Raw genomic sequence first — 19243 nt, 5'->3', positions numbered from 1 at the left:
TCAAAGGTGCTTATGTACTTCTGTAATGATCGTCTTAAGAACAGACAAATGATTCATTTGGTTCAAAAGCTGCTAGCTGTTCATGTTGAAATGTCCCCTATACAGAAAACAGGCTTACACAGCCAGATCAGTGAAACTAGCATTTATAGTGTTGGTAAAAGAAAAAAGTATAATTAATAGTTAGAAACTTTTTTTTCTTTGAAGTTTCTAATGAGAGGTATTAAGAGAAGCAGTCTCATTCTTCTTTAATTTGAGCAAAGATGGGGAAAAATCATTACTGTATTCTTTGTGGGGAATCACAGAATGTCTCGGGTTCGAGGAAACCTTTGTCCAAGGACCCCCTGCCATGGGCAGGGACACCTCTCACCAGACCAGGTTGCCCAAAGCCCCATCCAGCCTGGCCTTGAACGCCTCCAGGGACACCACCATCCACAGCTTCTCTGGAACATTTAACTCAAACTTAATTGTACTTTTTTTTATAAAAAAAAGTCTGAAAGGTTCAGTTTTGGGGTCTCTACTGTGAGATCTGATTTCCTGGGTATCTTATCAATCTAGACCCTATTAACGTGTGTACAGAACATTTTCTTTATAAATATCTGAAAGGTTAGGCTTTGGAGGGGAGTTGGGCCTAGTTTAACTCCCCACAATACTTTGTTGTTTCACTATTTCTTTTTTTTTCTCTAATGAACTTCCCTAGTCTCCTTTGTCTAAGTTTGACATCTGTCCTTTTAATTGTCTTTACAGTATCTGAAGGCTCAGAGTCTGAGATGTTAAAAATATTGTCTGTGTATTCTAACAGTTTTATTTCCTGAGATACCTTTAGGGAAGTGTTATCTAGGGTAAAGCTAGTCTTTGTTTTCCATAATACGCTTTATTGTTTATATTCAGTCCTTAAGGATGTATAATACCTTCCTCCTTTTCCCATATGGTAGCTTTAATGAATAGATTTGTTTTCTATTTTTCTGAAGTTACAGAATCCTTCTGGGCTCTGTGACTGCAAGAAGTAAAACTATATAACTTGCAGTTGTAGAAGTACTTAATAGCTATTCTTGCACCATTCTTTTTCTTGCTACACCTCATACAGTTACCTAAGCAGCTTTCAAACATTAAATTGCTGTCGTTTTAAAGAGGCAGAGCCAAGACAATGTGCTGTTTTTTGTGTTCTTCAAATTTGCTTGCTCTTATACATCTTAAAAAGCAAGGCTCTTCTGAGTGTGGCACTTAAGTTAAAAAAAAAAAAAAAAAAAAAAAAAAGAGGCATGTAATGCTGCAACAACATTTGTAAAAGTGTGATACGCAACAGCGGTACCCAGAGCGGTGTCCAAAGATTTAGGTTCTGACCTAGGGGAGTACGATCTGTTCTTCAGGAGGAAATTCAGACTGAGGTCTCAAATATGTTAGGTTCCAAATCCTTTACTTGGTGTTTCAAGAAGTAGTCTGTTCTGAATGTTTGTGGACTGCACTCTCACACTTCATTTAAGTAATAGGTGTATGGTTAGTAGATTGACATCTTAAGTGAAATTCCGAACTGCAATACAGAGTAGTGCACTAAAATGATTCTTTTTTTTCCAAGTACTTGAATCTAATGTGCAAATGTGAGAAACTGATTATGAAATTACTTGTTCCTTTAACTTCTGAAACTGAAAGAAATCCAAATATGCAAAGCATATGTTTTCAATTTTCATAAGATGAAATTTGTTCCTTTGAAAATAAAGCTAGTCTCTTGAAAATGATACTCAACAGTTTTCGGGAAGATCATGTAAAAAGATTGAACAGTGAAAACAAATCACTTATGTGATAAAAAGATAGTATAGAGACTTCTCTGCCTTTCTAAAGATCTGATTGAATTAATATCTGGATGGGAGCAAGTGTAAAGAAATGTAGATCCTTACATATCCTTAAATATCAGCACATGCGTGGATCAGGAGGGATTGATACAAGATGCTTTTGATTCTGGGGTTTGAGTTGGTGCTATATGTAGAAGGGGTGTGTAGGCTAATTCAGTTTACACACCTGGCTGTCATACTTGAATTGTTGCCTACTGATATTTTGTTTAAACTTAGCATAGTTTCTTATTTGACTGAAACATAATATATAAATGAAATGTTTTAATTTAAGTTGAAAGCACAATCCTTGATGGAAATAATAAAGGAAGTGTAAAAGTGATTTCTTAGAGTCTGAAGAAAGTTGCCTAAGAAGCATTTAAAATTGCAGCTTTCTTCCTTGTACTAGTACAGTCTGGTTCGCAGTTTCTCTGAAGAAGCGGAGAATGATTCAGGGGCAATGTTTTATTGTTCATGTTAGTTAAATACTGTCTCTTGTTCTTTCCTGTAGTCCCAGTAAGAACATGAGCAGGGAGGGAGTTTAGTAGAGACAAGAGAAGTCACTCTCCCTTACTTACTTCTCACAAATCTTACCCTCTGGGACAGCTCTGTCCTTAGTGGGGCAGGAGCGGTCATCCTCTCCTACAGTCACTCCTTCCCATTTTCACTCCAGCACAGAAGCCCAGCCTTCTCTAGCAAATTCAGGTGGCTTGCGTTCAGTGTCGTTGGTCCTGAGAGTTTCTGAGAGAATATTTCATACGGTTAGCTGGCACCTGCTACAGGAACGGAAGCAGCAAGGCTGCTAGCAGTGAAACACACTCTGTAATATACTTGAGTTATGTTCTTACATGGGTTGAGAATGAATTGATCGTCCCTAGTAAATATCATGCAGGTTTGTTGTTTAACTTTGTATTTTTTTCATATTGCTTTAGCTAATAACTAATGATGTCATTTCATGATGGATAATGACCCCTCCATTTTCATTTTGTTTCCAAGTCTGTCAAATCAGATACATAACAGTTCTGAAAGTTTCAAGTTGGCTAAACTAGCTTTTCAGAAAGAGGGGTATTACTAATGTTTTAGGTTTTTTTCTTTGTCACTGCTGTTGTAAATTCCATATGCAGCAGTTCATTTCAAAGTGAAACTTGTTTCTGAGTTGGGTCATGTCTTCTGATCCTCCTGGTCAGCAAGGGGATCCCCATGTCAGCTTCTGTCTTGAATACACCTTTCATTGAAATCACATTCTTTGACATTTTCGTTTTCTGTGGAGAGCCCCAAAATCTTTGTGTTGCTCCTTCCTGCTCTTCATTGTATTTCCTTTCCAGCCTGTCTGTTTTTATGGCTGGGGTTTATTCTTTGCTCTATGAGAAGGCAAGAGGAAAAAGTAATCTTCCTCTGAAACACACTAGGTAATAAAGAAGGAGGTGACCTAATCTGTGCCTGAAGAGAGGAAAAAAAAAAAAAAAAAAAGGGCCCCTTTTTGTCTACTACGGAGGCACCAAATGCCTTTTTTGCTTGCAGGGCTCCTTATTCCACATATGGAGGATCAGCAGACATGCACCTTCTCAAAGAAGATATTGGTAAGACTTTTCTTTGTCTAACACAGAATTAAGAAAAACGTCTGGAGATTAAGACAACATTGCTGCAATGTTTGATTACAGTTAGCCCTGAAACAGTGGATCTTGGATATCCTGTGCTTATGTTAATGATTGCCTGATATGTCAGGAATGCTCAATTGTCATCTACACTCACAGAATTTCCTTTGGAAATAAAAGTATCTTTGATCTTTATTGTTATTGTTTAGAAAACTGAGATTTAAATAGAGCAACACATTTCTATTCCTGCAACCTCACATTTTCATAGAATCATAAGACAGGGACACCCTCCCACCAGACTAGGTTGCTCAAAGCCCCATCCAGCCTGGTCTTGAGCACCTCCAGGGATGGGGCATCCACAGACTCTCTGTGCGAACTGTGCCAGTGCCTCAGCACCCTTGGAGTGAAGAATTTCTTCTTAATGCCTTATCTAAATCTTCTCCTCTTTTAGTTTCAAACTATTCCTCCTTGTCATATCACTACACATTTTCTTAAATACAGCTCTGAAAAAGTCTTTCGCAGTAAGGTCTGAGATTCAAAATTCTTACCACCTTTATTGAGTGCTTTAACAGTTTACTGCCCAGTACCTAGTATCTGGTGCTTGCTGAGAATATTAAAGTCCATCAGTTTGAAGTTAAAGCAAGATAAATTTCATTTCAATATTTCTTTTTTAAAACTTTGAAAAAAACATGGCTTTTTTTGACTTTGATTCCCCAAATCTCAGTTTTAAAGGGTTTTATTTACTGTCATGTCTAGTGCATAAAGTTTGTTTTTTTTTTTCATTTGTTTGCCTATTTGGGAGGACTGGCAACCTTGAACGAACTATTGTTGTTCAGGAACACTTCTTATACCTTGATGTGTTCCTTTTCTCATTTTGCTTACGCAGTGACATATGGTTGAAAATAGATTCTCTAGGTGTTTTCTTCAAGTATGAAAATGTATTCTTCGTAACTCCTGACTTTATTTTGCATGCCCTGTTTTGTACAATAATCCGCATTAGATTTACAGAGCTTTTTTCTTTTTTTTCCCTCCCCTGAAGCATTATGTCCTGTGGTGAGGGTTTGAAATAGTATTTAATTTACACAAAAAGGCCATAATCCTTGTAACCCGCAGGATACTGCAAAGAATTTGCTAAAATGTATAACCAGCATTTGTTAAGGCTACAAGAGTCTAGAAGATTGCTTTAGATATTATCATGTGTTTTTCTGATGCTCCTATAACAGGTTTTTAGTATTAACCTGTGTGTGCCACCCTTTAAGTGCTTGCCAGAATTGTAGTATCAGTGAAATCCTTTTTGAGGACAAAACAAAACACTGATACAACATCCAAGAAAGTCAGACTGTAAATTATGGCAGTACCATGCCAGGGAAATAATCCATTCCTAGAAACTTCCCCCACTGCATATCTATTTACAAGGTTAGATAAGATCAGCCAAGGAGCTTGATAGCTTTGAGGATATTATTGTCCCTAATTCTTGATGTCTTCCTACATAGCTATTGTTTTTTGGTTAGCAAACTAATAGATATTACAGCTTAAATACTTAAAACTGCTCAATCTGAACAGAAATTGTTTCATGAAACTTAACCACTGAACTGATATTTTAAGAGCAGCTTTATGTAGCCAATTTTCTAATTTTTCTTTTAAGTATACTGTTAAGCACCAGAGTTGACTCCCTCTTCACTTACTGTACCTTAGACATAGGGAATATGTTCCCCATCCTCAAGATAGGAATTACTGGTTTGGTTCAATCGGTTCATCTTAAGGTGATCGCCAGTTCCTGCTGAACAGCCTTTTCTCCTCTCATGTATAAACCCTTGAAATGCAGTACATCTTGGTGGCCAGCTTGGTTCCTTGTTTTGAACTATGTTGCTGCTTTAAAGGAAATCTGTAGGTAGAACAAAACGTGTTGGGTTCAGTTTTTACACCTTAAGAAACTTCCTGTTCTGACTTTGCAAATCTGACCTCGGGATTCACCTCTCTTTCTTTTGTAAAACTAATATATACCCATTTGTCTTTCTGTAAACATATGAACACACAAATTGACATCCCAGTAAAGCCGTGGCTTCTCAGATTCAGCTTTTTTCTTCTGGCTGACTTCCAGCCAGAAGAAGCTGTTCAACTCTGAACTTCCTAAAAAGAAGTCCAGCTCTGAATTTGCATGACCAAAGCAGTTGTACCTTTAGTCTCTTCTTGGAAAGAAACTGATACCTACATGTTGGACTTCTCTAATGACTGCTTGTAATAAGTTGCTGTTGTGTGGAGCACTGAACTGGCATCTAGCTCTTAGACTTGCTTAAAAATATCTCTGAAGATAGAAGGAGTAAGAAGTGATTTGTAAATGCTTCTGCAGTATTACAAAATGGTTTTCTCTGTAAAGTGGGCTTTTTTGATTGTGAATAAATCAGCTATTAGAAATCAAAATTAAATTCAGGGGATAAGTTTTCTTTTGGATTTGTGTACTTCTGATTTGGTGTAGAGGTCAGTTTCCTTTAAAACAAAAGAAAAGTGACAAGTGTTTTGTTTTTATAGCAATTTTATACCCTGAAACATACAATACTGTTACATGTTAAAATAGATTAAAAGTGACATTTACTGTTGTTTTCATAATCTCAACATCCAAATGTAGTTAAATATATAAAACTGTGTTGGAGCATTAAGCCATACCTTCAGACATGCATTTTTTGCTAGAGACTTCAGTCTAACTGGTATTCTTTAGCTCTTTGCAAAGGAACACTTTCTACAACGGACTTCCTTCTTTATTAGGCATTGACTCCTCAATCTGAGTATATTTGCAAGCTGATAGTACTGTTTTAATGACTAAATCACAAAGCAATAGGTACTGAGTAGTGCCCTTGCTTTGGTAATAGTTGGTTATAGAGTAGGTTGTAACAAGGGTTACAAGTAAATATATGATCTTCTGTTTGTGTTATAGCTGCTATCCAGTATATGAAAAATAAGCCACGGACTATTAAGATAGCAACTAAAACATGATAGTTACCAGTTTCCAATTAAGAGTGAAGACTTAAGACCTGCGAATATCTTAAATACGAGGCTTTTAATCTGTACAAACAATAAAGTAATAGGGAGAGAGATTTTAAAATCTATCATAGTGCTATTTGATTGCCTTGAAATACCTGATTTTTTATAAAAATGTGATCAGCAGTTGCTGACATATTGCTGGTCTTAATGATTATTTCTGTAATGTTTGTTATGTATGGTAGCCTTCCAAGCATTCAGGAAAATGGCTTACCTCAAAAAGAACAGCCAAAAGAACAAGGAGCAGCAGAGCTATAGAGAACACCAAATAGTGTGGGTCTAGATGTGGTTCATTTATTTTCTGTATGAAAGATGCTTATATTCACTGCAAGCAGTGTAACAACGGAAGAGTTACTTTTTAAAATTTCTTGAAGTAAAAGAGAAGTTGGTTGTTTATAATGTGGCAAGGAGAAGGCTTAATTCTGATGTTGGTTACTGTTTCCTTTGTGATTTGTGTTTGAGGCTGTGTGGATTTTCAGAAGATGGAATTCTAAATTCTATACTTATTCTTGTGTTCCGCTCCATTTTAGCCTCTATGTTGATTTTACTGAAGATTGTTTATACATTTATAACAGGCGTATCTTATTAGGCGGAAGCTCTGTTGAAGTTTGTTTACTGTACTTGGAAATGACAAATAACTTTTTTTTTTTTCCTTTTTTTCAATAGGATGCAGGACAGAAGAGATTTGGTGCTATTTCCTGTAATATTTGTGGAATGCTTTACACTGCTTCAAATCCGGAGGATGAAACCCAACACCTGCTCTTTCATAACCAGTTCATAAGTGCCGTAAAATATGTGGTAAGAAAAAAATTCTTCCTGTGTACTAGTTACAATTCCTATTATTATGTTGTTGTGCTTTAATAAATTAATATCAGAGGAGGCCACAAGTCCACTTTTGGAAATAGTTTCCAAAACCATAGCAGACAGACTATACATCACTTAGAAAGGTATTCAGTAGGATAGTGATGTTGCATTACTTTTGTATTCTGTCTTTTACAGTTCCTTAGTCTTGTGGGATGTGGACATGGTGGTGATAGGAAGACAAAATAACGTTACTGTTTGAAAGCGCTAAATACAGGCTGCTTCTTGCAGCAGTTGGATTAATTGTCAGATAAAGAGCTGACTGTTTTTGCAATCGTGTAATGTTAGATGACTTCTAAATTTGTCTTAATTATGTGTAATTAATAAAGAGACTGCCTAGCAATCCAGTTGATAAAACATCATAGTGTATCAAATACCAAATTAGTAGTGTGATTGTAATCTTTAAATATAAATTTAAAATATTATTCTATAGGTTCATTATATGTGTTATAGCTGAGTATCTGTCATATTAAAACACAGATTTGAAAAACCTTCTACAATTTTAAGGACGGTGTAAACTCAGCTATTTCACAGTAGCTGATATTACAAGACTTTCAGGAAATATCTGTTCACATGTCTGAAATCCAGAACAGAATCCACAAAGTCTATTTTCTTTATCACACATGTTACCTTCAGTACTCTACACTCGAGTAGATAAGACCTCCAGGATAACTGAACTGAGGCCACCAATTCATTTCATGTACGTGCCAAATGGCAGTTGGGCTACTCTTAAATCTCAAGCTCAATTTTATCCCATGATTCATAAATACAAAAATATATCTTAATAGCTCAAGTGTTTGAAGCTATCTAGTAAATAGTTTTGGTATTTGTTCTGTTCTTGGTTAGTTTTTGCTGAATAATCCAGACATCTTAAAAGATCTTTTCTGATGTGCAGTAACTACATTGTAGGATGAGACTGGGCAGAAATGTTTCTTCATTATATTCCTGTTTGTCTTCTCCCCACAACCCCAAGTATTTTAGGATCTTGAATGTTACCGGAGCTGTAAAGATAAGTCATAGAAGATGGTGTTAGTTCTTCTGGACAGAAGCTGGCATATGAGTTCAGTAGTTATTTAAAGCTGCTAGGTTCACGTGGTGGAAGGAAGCTGCACTGAAATTTGAAAATGAATATTTCGGAGCTTGGAAGAGCTGAAATTTCTCACGTGCATGTACGTCTAGAGTAACAGCATGATTAATAAAGTGAAAGAGCAGACTTCCTTAAAACAGTTGTAAATAACTATACATAAGTTAGAGAAAGTTTACTTTAAGTTGTAAGTATACCTAATGTTTCCTCAGCTACTAGGTATCTTTAAAATTTCACAATTTTTATTCAAATTGTATTGTCAGTTCAGTGAGTAAACATTTTTATTTCTGAATCTGTTAGGAGTCTAGTTGTGTTTGATGACAGAATGCTATGAAGTGAGGATGTAGCTGGTAACTGGCGTATAACACAAAGGAAGGAGCCTTATGAGTCTTTAAATCCTCATCTCTGTTTTTTTTCCTTATAAAATTTTAATTGACTCAGTTTTCTGCCTTGCTAAGTAGATACATCTTTAATATTAATCATTTGACCCATAGTTGGTGGTTCTTTTTTGATTTTAGTAATGTCTATGACAGAAACATTCTCACCTCCTCTTAAAAAATAATTTGAATTGTAGATAAACCTTCTTGCCAGTGAATCGGTACACCATGTCTCTATCTGTTAATTCTTAGTTGCCCAGAAATACCAGAAGAATGATTGCTTGGTAGGAGGTTCATAGTGAGGATTTTTGGAAGGATGATCTGGAGATTTGCTTGGTTTCTAAAGATTTGTATGTAGAGTTACTGTATTGAAAATAGGGCTGTGTTCCTTTTCCTGACACAAAGTGTTAATGGGACAGTAACATCATGCAGTTTAAAAATTGTACTAGAGAAGATCTTAGTTTGATGCAGGTGACCTTGGGATCTTACTACATTAGCTCTCTGGATGTTGTTTTTTATGTAGTTAACACACTTGTCATTGCTGTTGATTTGGAGGCCATTTTGAAATGTTTTCTAAGCATCTTTCATTCTCCTGTTATTGACATTCTTCATGCCATGTGATACAGTCCCAGTCAGACTTGAGAAGACTTGTGTCAGCCTTTCTCCCTGTTGAGTGTCTCTTGCTACGTGCCTGGTAGTTTTATTGATGATTCATTTCACTGAATCACAAAAAGATGGCTGTGTACATTATCACACTAGAGCTTCTCTTGCTGTGAACTGTGAAAATGGACTTCATAATTGTTTGTGTCTAGCCTGCCTGCATAAAGCTTGTGGTTTTTATTTGCCTTTATTTTTTCAAAGTACTGAGTGGCCAGAAGATAGTCTGCACATAAATAATAAACTTTATTCTCTTCAACAGAACATATTTTTAAAACTTTTTTTTAACCTTTATTAAAAAATCTTTTTAGATATCTCTAAAAATACTATAATGTCTTCAGAGATAGGACAAGGAGATGGTATTGAAAAACACACTTTACACACTTTGTTACTGATGGCTGATAGAGACAAAAAGGAAATTGTGTTCATTATATGGAGAGAGAGAATTTGGCAAGTATAATGGCACTTAATAAATGTGGGAATAGAATACTGGCAAGGACTGCTATGAATTTCCTGAAGGGTATCATTCTCTGTCGACAGAAGTGTGGTAACTGAAAGAGCAAGAAGGTAAGGTAGTCAAGGACAGTCCTGGAGCAGGAATAGGGCAGTGTGAGATTGATCCACTACCATAGACAATATAGGAGTCTGTCTCACTATCCTTCTGGTTTCAGACATCTGAAAATCTCCAGAAAAAATATGCCATTCTACCGCGTGCTTGCAATTGCATGACTATTTACATAACAATGTTAACTCCAGTGGTAAAACTGTAGGAGGGATAAGTGGTTCAGTTTTGGTTTAAAAAATAAATAAATACAAATCTAGCTATCTTTGTAACACCACTTACCATCACTTTATTCTCAGCAAACTTTTTAAAGAGCAGAATGTTTTTAATGAGGTTTTTAAGTTGCAGAGACAAATATTTAAGTTAGAAAATGCCTGTGGATCCAGGTGCCTGAGGTGAATGCAGTTAATATATTTGTATTTCAAGCTCATCCTCTTAGTTAAGAATATCTTGAGCTGAACAAAATTGGGAGAAGCTGTTGTTTGGGCTAATGACTTAACTGTCTAAGATTTAAGTAGCTATTCTGCTATAACAGCATCCAAGCCTATCTGTGAGGCTTGAAGATGTTGGTGAATTTCATGTCATCTTAATATTTGATGCTTCTCTTGATTTGCATTAATTCTGAAATTGATACGTGTATGCAAAATAAAACATAACATTTCAAATAAAGTTCTTACCATTAGCTATCTTCTGTAAGAATCTTAGTTTTAACAGAATTAAAACAATGGTTACGTCCAAGGATCTTAATGCATTCTGCAGTCAAAACTTCAGTTTCCACGTTACACTTGGAGGAAGTAACGACAGAACATCTGTAACTTGATGAAAAAGTCAGGAGGAAGAATGCAGTAGGCCCATTTCTCTGCTGCAAATTATCATAAAATTTCATAATAAACCTGTTTATTAGGAGAAAATTTTACAAATGTTTTTCTTAGTCCTAATATCAAAAATGGTACCGTATTAACTAAGTTTTCCTCTGTTCTTCAGTGTTTTTTGAGGAAAAAATGATATAAGAAAAATACACCACCAGTTTTCATCTATATGTATTCATTTGGGAAATAGTTCTGGCTTGTCTCTACTCCATGACATACATACACACATACCTATTAAAAAAAAATACATATATAAAAGCAGATTTGCTGAAATTTGTCCTACTCTTACATAAGGACTTTTAAAACAAGGAATTGTGCAAGCAGTCTTCCATGTCTTCTAATTTAAGTATTTTTAAAGACAAATCTACATGAGACGCAAACTATATCTTCAACTATAAGCAGAGCATATTTTGTGTGAAACTGAGCACCTGACATATCAGCTGCAGTGCTTTTGGAGCCATCTTTCCCACTGTGTTCCACACTGGTTCTTACATACACATATAATACTCCGTGAAAGTACTGCACTGCACACCACAGTTGTAATTACTAATTGTCCATACTGCTGTGTCCTGGTGCAGTAGCAACTGCTACGCTCTATTGTCCTTTTTCTGAATTACTTTTTTTCCTTTTGTAATTTTATTGCCATTGCGCTTCAATAAGCAAGCACAGCCTTGTATGAATTGGGAGGAAAAGGTACAGGATAGTTTGAAACACTGAGATTAAAAAACAAGTTAGCTTTTCAGGGCATGGTTTGTATATGAAGTACCAGTAGGATAAGCAGCCATGAGATGGCGAGGAGGAGGGCACTGCAGCTGTTACCACACACGATGGGGCTCTGCGGCACTGCTCTACCTGCCTGTGGCGATGAGGTTTATATGAGCCACGTTACAGCTACTTACAGGTAGCCTGCTGTTAAGCACAGGCTTCCAGCGTCAGGGAAGGGTGGTGCAGCCATGTACTTTTACTCCAGGCCTTGCCGAACATGTGTCCTGGCAGGAACAACAGCTTTCCTTTCAACTTGGTGTATCACAAGCAATGTACATGAATGCTTGAGCACCTTGTGCAACAAAAAGTCCTAGTGCCCTATAGTAATGTCAAGCAAAAAGAAAGGGAAGAACAATTTTCTGACACTGTAGTAGAAGATTATAAAATACCTTGCAGATACAATGCTTTTGTTTCTTCCAGTAGCAATGCCTTATTGATTCCTGAGTTAAGAAGTTCTACTTTAGTTCTCAGTGACTGAAATACCTTTCAGGTGGTTGTGTTTTGTTTCAAGTCATTTTTTTATTATTATTTTTTCAAAGTTAATAAGTGTGTTAAAGGAAATCATCTTCTGACCACATGGAAGATACTGGTACTAAAGTGCATTTGATGTATTGTAGATACTTAATAGGATCTGTCCCAGCTGAAGCTATAGAACATTTTCCTTAAAAGCTTTGATGTTAGAATATGAAAGAGCTGTGACGAATCTTGTGCATTATTTCCATTAGTCTGGTTTAAAGGAAGCGCAATTCGTTCCTTACTAAGACTGAACAGTAAGGATACTGAAGAAGCAAAGCAGATAGATGAAATATTAGTTCATTTGTTTGAAGTACACAAAGCTGCATCAAAAACAAAGGTCTAAGGGTTGAAAATACCCTTTCTGATGTAAACCAAATGAAAGTTTTGGATGAGCTTAGAGTTCGCAGGAAGTTTTTGAAGAACTTCATCTAAAAGATACATTTCTGAATAAATTTCAAAGTACTTGAATTTAGAATTTGCCCTTCCTGTGAATGTGATCTAATGCTATAATGATAATCACTTAAGAAAATAAGTATTAGAGTAATTTTATCTTCCCAATTAATTGCATTTTTACTGAATCATATTTAGACTTCTGCTAATAGGCTGTTGCTTAAACACGTCAACAACGGTCTGGTGGTAATAGAAAATGTTTCTGAACAGACTACGTTTTGTTGGAAATGCCTGGCTGCTAGGTCAACAGAATACCGTAGCTTTAAATTTAGAGTAGAATTTTCGGCATTAGGCCTGCACCATTCTGGATACTGTAAAGGAAGGACTGTCAGACGTGTTTTATTTCTCTGCAGGCATGTTGAGTGATGCTCACAGGTGGTTTAAAGTAGGCCATAGAAAGCTTTTGTAGGGCAAACAGGTAGCCAGAAGGCAGTGAAAGACAAAAATGGAAAGAGGATGGTGTTTGAAGTTGGAGAGGCAAACTCTGTGCTGTTTCTCACAGAATCAAAGCACGTGTCACAGTCCCACCAATGGCATTTCTCTGCTTTCCTGGATATTGTAGCACTGCTGGTCATTGCCCTTCATGTTTAGATCATAATACAAATTCTAGTAGTTGTCTTGGCATTTGGTGCAACTGCTGCTGAGCAGAAAGGCAAGCAGGATTTAAATGGTATCTGTTTTGCAACTGTTCCCTTGCTGGGTGCTAAACTTGTACTTAAATAGTTCCAGGACTACCAGCAAGCAGGTGAATTTCCAAAATTCATGTCTTGTTTGGGGTAAGGGATTAAAATCAGTGTGATTACATTGAGGTACAGGTCAAGTGTTGTAACACCTAAGTTTGACGTTTTTTGTGGTAGTTTATATGGCATCCATTCAGTGCCAAATTCCATTGCTCGGTCTTTAGCTGAACATTATTTTGTGGAAAGGTACAGATTTCAATGAGAATTATTCCATCAATATTGTTTCTTCAAAGGCTTTTTTATTTAAAGTTGCTTTGAGTTAGACTTGTAGATCAGCCTTTTCCGTGGCTGAAGTTACTTCTGCATTCAGTACTTTTAGGTCCCGTCAAAGCAACTTGATTTCTAATATCTACCAGTCCCATCTTACTAGATTTAAGTGGCTTTTTTGTTTTGTTTTTTTCCATGCAGGTACTGCTCATTATTCACCACGAGTGTGGATCTGAAGAAGAGTTAATTACCTCTATTTTTTTGAGTATGTTTATACTTCAGATACACACAACGTAGCCTCCTTCCCCATTAGATTCTTAGAAGGTAGTTATAAATTTTTTTTTTATAGTATCCTTCTTGTGGCTTTATTAGTTATGATCAGTAACAAAATAAACTATTCCTTACATTTTGGGCAACTGCATGCCAATCAGTTCACTTAGAACCTCCTGGAGGTCTTTCGCATGCCAAACTTTAAAACTGAGTGTGTATTTGTGGAGGTAACTATGTTAAAAAGAAATCTTTCAATAAAACTTAGGGTTTTTTCCATTCACTGGACTCTGGAAAATAAATATTACCTAGGTTTGGAGATCAGTTATGTGAGCCGAGTTTGCTACTTCAGTTTTAAAATTCAGTTTGCACTGCAGTCCTTGGGGGAAAAATGTAGTTGGGAAATAAGACACTTTGCTAAATTGCTTCTAGTTATAGTTAGGCTGTTGTATTGTACTATAAATAAGATCTTATTATATCTATTGTGCTCATTTTAAAAAGCTAGCTGAAGTTTCCTTCACTAGCAAAACAACTGCTAAATAGTTTGAAGTCTCTGCCTAAGTTCAGTGTCTAGAACAATAATATGCAATTTCTGTTTGTAAAGGTACATCTTGTGTATGGTTTAGATAAATTTTTGTTTTATTTAGGGATGGAAAAAGGAGAGAATTCTGGCTGAATATCCTGACGGGAAGATAATAATGGTTCTTCCTGATGACCCAAAATATGCACTTAAAAAGGTATGGTGAAAAGGACTGGACTTGTTTGTCTTATTTTGTTATTTGATATTTTATTCTGAGTAATGAGGATGTAAAATTCGTAGAATTAATGTGGGAGCAGTTGAAAGACTCAAAACTGATGTGGTTCTGTAGCTTTCTCCACAAACAGGTCAGAGCTCTCACTCCTACACACTGCTGCACCCTTCATAGGGGGATGGGTCTGAGCTAGAACGGAAAGCAGGAGTGGGAACAGCATCAACCAAATGAATTTTAATTTATTTTTTTAATATACAGAATGTCTGCCAGATATTTTGTATAATAAAAAAAAAATCTACTCTATTTAAACAGGTTGAAATGTGTTGATCTTATTACACAGCGTGAATACCTGCACCATTCCCTAGATGATTTTTGGCTAAAAAGAGATTTAGTTAGAAAGTGGCCTCAGTCATCTATTCCATTCCCCTGTGCAAAGCAGGATCAGCTTTGGTTATGATGCATCTGATAACTTTCTAAAACTTCTGCTTTTTTTAATAACTTCCTGAGGCTTTGTTGCAGTGCTTCACAAATTTCCCCTAAATGTCCAACAGAATCTCCACGCTGCAATTTTAGCTCATTCATGGAAGTCATACTTCCCCAGCTGTAGGTAACATCCTTCTTTTCCTTTTTGCAACAGCTTCTGTGTTCCTGAACAGACTGTTGGTTTTGCCTTAAGAAGATTCAAGGAGTGTGCTGTTTTTCAGTTTACCCTCCTAAATATTATTTTATAGAGCTCTAATCATTGTCATACTGTCCACTAGATTCTTTCCATCTGTGCCATATCTCGTGTCTCTTTTGAAACTCACCACCTAAATCTGAGTACAGTACACTGGCTGGGCTGTAGAGCAGAAGCATCTTGCTGGCTAGCCTGCGTTAGTACCTCTCAATATGGCATTCTATTTTTCAGTAGTATGGCACTGATTCACATTTTGCTGCTGATTTGCTGTGACCAGGAAGTACGTTCTCACAGTACTGCACTCACAGAACGGCTGAGGTTGGAAGGGGCCTCTGGAGGTCCCCTGGTCCAGCCTCACTGCTCAAGCGGGGCCACCTGGAGATGACTGTCCCGCAGCACGTCTGTGCTGCTCCAGGGAGGCTGGGCAGCTCTGTCTGTGGAGGTTTTCAAACCCTGAGCCACAGGGTTTGATCTCACAGCTGAACCTGCTTAGAGCAGGAGCTTGAATCTCCTGAGGTACTTTTCCACCTGAGTTATTCTGCTATTCCATGGCTTGTGCTCCAGATAATAATATTTAAAACATTTTTATTGTTGGTTGTACTACTCCAATCTATGTGTTTTAATGTGTTTCTGGTTTTCCTGAAATTAGCAAGCTGTAAGCTTGAACATTTTAATTGTGTAAGTCAAGAATTTTAATTGATTCCCTGAGATGCTGTGACTGCAGTGGGTTTTCTTTAGACTAAACCAGAATTTTCTAAGTTGCCGTATTGAAAAAAGAATCTATGGCTTTTCTTACAGTATTTAATGCAGATAAGTTTGTTTACTAAGTTTAGTTTTTCTGGTGGCTTTGTCTGAATTTTAGTATTACATAAGTATGAAGTTTTGCATGTAGTTGCATTTTCATTTTTTTAATTTTTTTTTTTAACTAAAATAACTGAGGAAAAAACAAAACAAAACGTAAAATACCTAATTGGGGCAGAGGAAAAGAAAGCTGTAGCAAATGAAGTCATTTAGGACAGAGTTCTCTGTAGTCCTGCATGGTTAAAGTTGAGAGCATCTACAGTGGTCAGCGCTGTGGCTGTGTAACAGCACTTTAAGAAAGGTGACATAATGTTTCAAATTGTTTAATCTGAATTGTCATTAAATGACTGGTGCATGAAGGTTAAATGAGAAAAGAGAGTAGCTGATACCAGGAATTTTTGAAATTATTTTAAAAGCATGTTTTGAAAACAATTTTCATTTGATCACCGCTAATCTTCTATATTCAAAGCATCAGTAATTCCAGTATTGTTTTAGTAATGTAACTACAACACGCATTAAAGACACTTATGCCATTTAATGCACTGCATAGAAAAGGCCACATTTATTTTGGACTCCTGTAAGTGATGAGATGTTTCAGTGCCTGGTTACAGGTATAGGATTCCCCCAGTAAAACCTCAGCTCAAGCATAAGCTTTTCTTTATATTCATGCTGGAGTTCATAAGTTTCTTTTAAACTTGCATTAGCAAGTTTAAAACTTTTTTAACTAAACATTTTAAACTAAACATTGAAATTTTGAGTTCCAGTTAAGCTTTACAAACTAGCGAAAGAGACAAAAGCTCGAGGAAGGAGGCAACAGCTATTCATTCCGTTTCAGCAAACACATGCATGATCCCTTATGCAAACCCCTTGGCACTGTGCTTGCTATCATCTGCTCAAGACCCTTAATGGATTCATTATTTCAAGACTTTAAAAATAACCAGCTGAAAAGCTTCCACTACACTTGTTTAACTTTTTGTATAGACCTCATTTTCTGGCTAAAATGCCAGAGTCCACAGTTTGATAACGTGCATCTTCCCTATTAGCCTTTGGCTAAATGAGTCTGGACTTACTGGAAGCTGATGTAGAGGTTTCTGCTCTTCATGTTTCCAGACAAGTATAATTTAAGGAAAACTTATGTGGACTTGTGTGTTGCACATTCCTTCCAATAATCCTTAACTTCTGGAATAGTTTTTGGTGTTGTAGATAATTTAGTGTGTTTCTGTAAATCTGTAATTTTAATGTATATTTGTAAAAATACATATTTATACACGTGTTTCTTATGCAGCATTTCAACTTATTTTGACAGGTTGAAGAAATTAGAGAAATGGTAGACAATGACTTGGGATTTCAGCAAGCTCCGCTCATGTGTTATTCTAGAACGAAAACTCTTCTTTTTATTTCTAACGACAAAAAAGTTATTGGCTGTTTAATTGCAGAGCATATCCAGTGGGTAAGTGATTGAACTGGAGAAAGGTAGCCTCTAAAAGTTGGTGCTTGGTGACTGTGTTCTTCAGACATGCTGAAACTATAGAATTACCTAAGAGTTTGAGACTAGCCATTTGGCAAATAAGTACAGACACTTTAATGACAGGTGGTAATAAGAATTAGATTTTCTTTGTTGATATTATTTTAAATCAGATAAGATTTAGGTTTTTTTTTTGTGAGGTTAAATCGTTTATCTTATATTTCAATTCTGAAATTGTCAACAGAAATCAAATTAGACAGATGCATTCTTTTTGGTGAGGCGTTTAACATGTATGTATGTTCAACTGAAATATATTTCGCAAGAATTGTATTTAATCATTAATGATGCTTTTATATAGTAACATATTTTGACGTCACCTGCAGGGCTACAGAGTTATAGAAGAGAAGGTTCCAGAAGTTAGTTCAGAAAATGAAAAAGTCATATTTGAAAGACAGAAAGCATGGTGCTGTTCAACGTCACCAGAACCTGCTATTTGTGGGATTAGTCGAATATGGGTATTCAGCATGATGCGTCGAAAGAAGATTGCTTCTCGGATGATAGAGTGTCTCAGGTAATACCAAAAGTGTTTCCTTGGTTATATGAGTTTGATGGACTGTAGTCCAAGAGATTTATTGCATTCCTTTGGGTCTCAGGCTTGCATCTTTATGTTTCCAGCAATACTGGCAATGTAAAGGTAAGCACAGTGGATGATTCCAGTGTTCTGTGGTGTTCAGTAACTAACTGAACTCAGTGTTCTGCAGGTTGTCTTAACAGTAACCTTTATGCTAAGTGCAGTTGTAATGAGCCAGCCTAGCCGACTGCAGATGAGCTTGGGTAAATTCCTCTGAGGTAATTACGAGTGGAGGAAGTGAGACTGTCTTTGGTCAGAGCATCTAAGGTCACAGTGTTAAGGACTGTGACCTAATCATTGGCCAAGTTTCTGTTCTGCAGAGGTAGCAAAGGGAAAAGAGCAGAAACACGTACCCGGAACTATTTGATACAGTCGAGTGGCTAACAGCCGTACTTCGGTGATAGTTTTGACCTTTTTATTTTTTTGGCTTTGCTCAGGTTCACTGAGACTTCTGAAACATTAACTTCCATAGAGATTTAGTAGCTTGTAATGAGTGTATTCAGCTGAAGACTAAGTACTAGGTGCATAAAAGGACACAAATATTCACACTGCTGTTGAGATAAATGTTAAAAATGTTGAATCTCCAAACCTTTGTTCATCTTCTTTTCTTTTTTTTTTCCCCCCTGTTCTCTGGAAACTCCTGAACATTAAAATATTTTCTTCTAGTGACATTTCCTAAAAGTCTGACTCCCTCTCCTGAGTGATGCGCAAACTGCTCAACTCTTGTTACTGCTGGGCTGTCAGGTTTGTGCCAGCTGTCTGGCTAGCCTCATCTGTTGGAGTTTGTGGCACAGGGACGCTCATGTGTCTACCAGTCCTCACACTCTCAGCTATTTGGAGAGCCTGGCAAAGCTGTTCCACAGCAAGATAAATGCATCCAAATGGCTGGTGCAGCAACTTGAAATTTCCTGTTAGGTCACGTTCTGTCTGAACTATCAGCTGTAGAACTGGATTCAGATAAGCATATTACCACGATGATTTTGGGGTGCTCTTCTTTTTGAAGGCTGATTTTTTAATCCATATATTCAGTAGTGTCCTATAAACTATTTATGATGGAAGGACTTCTTCCCAGAACAATGCTGGAGCTGCTCCCTCAGTCACAGCTCTAA

At 36.6% G+C, this 19243-nt stretch overlaps 1 protein-coding gene across 9 annotated transcripts in view; it reads left to right on the top strand.

The window, feature by feature from the left end:
• The window catches only part of ESCO1 (establishment of sister chromatid cohesion N-acetyltransferase 1), a 33038-nt gene that overhangs the window by 11486 nt on the left and 2309 nt on the right, over positions 1-19243 (top strand). For 7 of the 9 annotated variants that reach the window (XM_038175692.2, XM_027451974.3, XM_038175693.2 and 4 more), the window contains 4 exons: positions 7121-7252; positions 14457-14546; positions 17345-17488; positions 17887-18074. In XM_038175692.2, the coding sequence (XP_038031620.1) occupies positions 7121-7252; positions 14457-14546; positions 17345-17488; positions 17887-18074 (554 nt within the window). Of the gene's footprint in view, positions 1-7120; positions 7253-8288; positions 8462-13743; positions 13867-14456; positions 14547-17344; positions 17489-17886; positions 18075-19243 lie in introns of those variants that run through there. The other 2 variants (XR_005263981.2, XM_038175696.2) reach the window with 2 other exon arrangements.

The sequence above is a fragment of the Anas platyrhynchos genome, chromosome 2, assembly GCF_047663525.1.
Source record: "Anas platyrhynchos isolate ZD024472 breed Pekin duck chromosome 2, IASCAAS_PekinDuck_T2T, whole genome shotgun sequence".
Lineage (NCBI taxonomy): Eukaryota > Metazoa > Chordata > Aves > Anseriformes > Anatidae > Anas > Anas platyrhynchos.
This window is presented reverse-complemented; position numbering and strand designations above follow the sequence as displayed.